The 2,222-nt window shown below is 38.5% G+C and overlaps 1 protein-coding gene across 1 annotated transcript; it reads right to left on the bottom strand.

Annotated features, from left to right (window-relative positions):
- Window positions 1-301: 301 nt before the first annotated feature.
- LOC145782902 (uncharacterized) lies at window positions 302-1,201 on the bottom strand. The gene has a single exon (XM_082594665.1). It carries the CDS (start codon window positions 1,199-1,201, stop codon window positions 302-304), a length of 900 nt encoding a protein of 299 aa, XP_082450791.1.
- Window positions 1,202-2,222: the final 1,021 nt, after the last annotated feature.

Below are 2,222 nucleotides of genomic sequence, written 5' to 3'. Positions count from 1 at the left end.
AAATGCTGTAAAAAATCTAGACCAATAATATTTTGTTTTACATCGGCGATTATAAATGTCCAAGTCTTTATTTGATCGTACCCAATTTTGATCTCCATGGTACGTCTGCCGTAAGTCGGTATTTTAGTATTATTGGCTGCATACAAGATGTCGTTGGAAAATGAAATAGAATTTTTTTCTAATCGAGTAGGTTGCACGCAGCTCACAGCAGCACCGGTGTCGCAAAGAAATAGCTGTTGGGAATTTAGATCTTCAAGAAATAGCATGTTGTTATTGAAACCTGGCCCTAAGTGTGATATACCTACCTTAGGGCCGACACCTCGTTTTTTGGCTTCTGTCTGTTATTTTGCGTTGAATGGGGGTTGTTAGGCCGTGCTGTGTTCCATGAGCATGGCCATTGACACTTAAAGGCGGCGTGGCCAAACCTTTGATGATAAAAGCAAGTTGTTTGTTGTTTTTGGGGAACGTTGGGTCGGGGCGCCTGAAATGATGTGCGATGTCGGTTTGAGAAGGAGTTAACAGGTTGACGGCTTCGGTCAGACTGAAGATTAGACACACTTGCCGACAAGTGTTCCATTTGATGTTGTAAGCGATCAATCTGTTGCATTAGTTGGGCATTGGGATTTTGTTCTGTGGTATGCTGCACTGCGTTTACTGTGGCATGGGAAACGTTTGTTAGTTTTGACATTTGATCGGCAGCTTTTGCTAATTCGTTTAATGACATTTCGAGGTTGCCAGCCAAAACAAGTTTGATTTGATTCGGGAGTTTATTTACAAACAATTCCCGAATTAATTCCGTCGATGCGACATTTTGAGGAAGTTTTGCTCGCATCTCGGCCAGCACTTCGGAGGGCAGTCGATCGCCGATTTCAGACAGTGACATGACGTCAGCGATACGTTCGTTCAACGTCGGTTCGAAACGCTGAAGTAAGCGTTCCTTTAATTTATCATAGTCTGCCCCGGCGCTGATTAAGTCTTGTATGTTTACAATAATATCGTAAGGCAGACACGATACAAGTTTGTCTGTTTTCAGACGTTGGCAATCAATCTGATAAGTTATGAATCTATTTTCTAAGATGGTGAACCACAACCTGGGGGTATCTCGCCAAAAGGTGTCGCAAAACTTTTCGCCAGGAGAGATATTAATTTTAGTAGAGGGTTCGCGATATTCGCTTTCGGGTCGAGATTTTCTTGGGGCCATAATATTGATTATATAAGGTTAAAACTACAATTAAATTGTGAGATCTACAACAAGAGATATTGCTGCGATCGTAATACAAAAATAAGGAATACAAGTACTTACCAATACTCTGTTTTAAAACCTACTGACGTGCGGGGTCACCAATGTGGTAATATTATTTATTATTATATTTAAGTATAAGTTTATAAGTTTAGTTGAATTTTACGGCTGTCTGACTACCTGATGAAATTTCTATCTATCTAATTTATCTAGTTTGGCTATCTGACTCCATGAACTGATTTCCACACAATTGTTATTCGAATTATAATTTTAAGTTATCAGAAGGTGTTCATATAATGTTGTAGGTCTTTAACACAATTTGAATTTAAACAGTACAGAATAATGAAATTACAGGATAGTGAAACATTATCACGAGTTATTACATTTTAATTAAACAATCAATTTAATGTTTTTCTGAGAGCTGAACTAGTCTAACTGAGCTCGTTTGATGTGAGCTGGTTTTGTGTGATAGAGCTGGTTTCGTGTGAGCTCGTTGTCTAATTGAGCTGGTTTGATATGTTAGAGCTATGGTCAAAGGACGAACAAACCATTTTATTTTGTGTTTCCTTTTTCTTATTTACTTCGGGAGCAGTTTAAATGGAAAATTACAGAAACTTTAGTAAAAGGCAGGAAAACTTATATGTTGAAATAATGAATCGCTACAATAGCGACTTTACTAAACTTCCAATTGTTGCTGACTGAACTCAAAATGAGCCAGGAGAAGCACAATGTTGTTTTTGCAAAGTCACAATTTCATTGTTTAACAGTGGCTACAGTAAAAGAGAGACTCTTGTTTGATCTTTGTGTTGTATTGGCCGCAAATTAGATTTTGAAAACAGTGTAGGCTAAGTCACAAATTTTAATTGATACCAACCGATTTTTGCGCCCCTATCAATGTGGCGCCCATGGCTCGAGCCCTACCTGCTATACCCTATAGGTACGCCACTGCTTGTTTGACAGTCCGAGATACATTTATAAATTA

Source organism: Aplidium turbinatum, chromosome 14 (assembly GCF_918807975.1).
Source record: "Aplidium turbinatum chromosome 14, kaAplTurb1.1, whole genome shotgun sequence".
Taxonomy (NCBI): domain Eukaryota; kingdom Metazoa; phylum Chordata; class Ascidiacea; order Aplousobranchia; family Polyclinidae; genus Aplidium; species Aplidium turbinatum.
The sequence above is the reverse complement of the archived record's forward strand: the minus strand, read 5'-3'. Positions and strand labels throughout refer to the sequence as shown.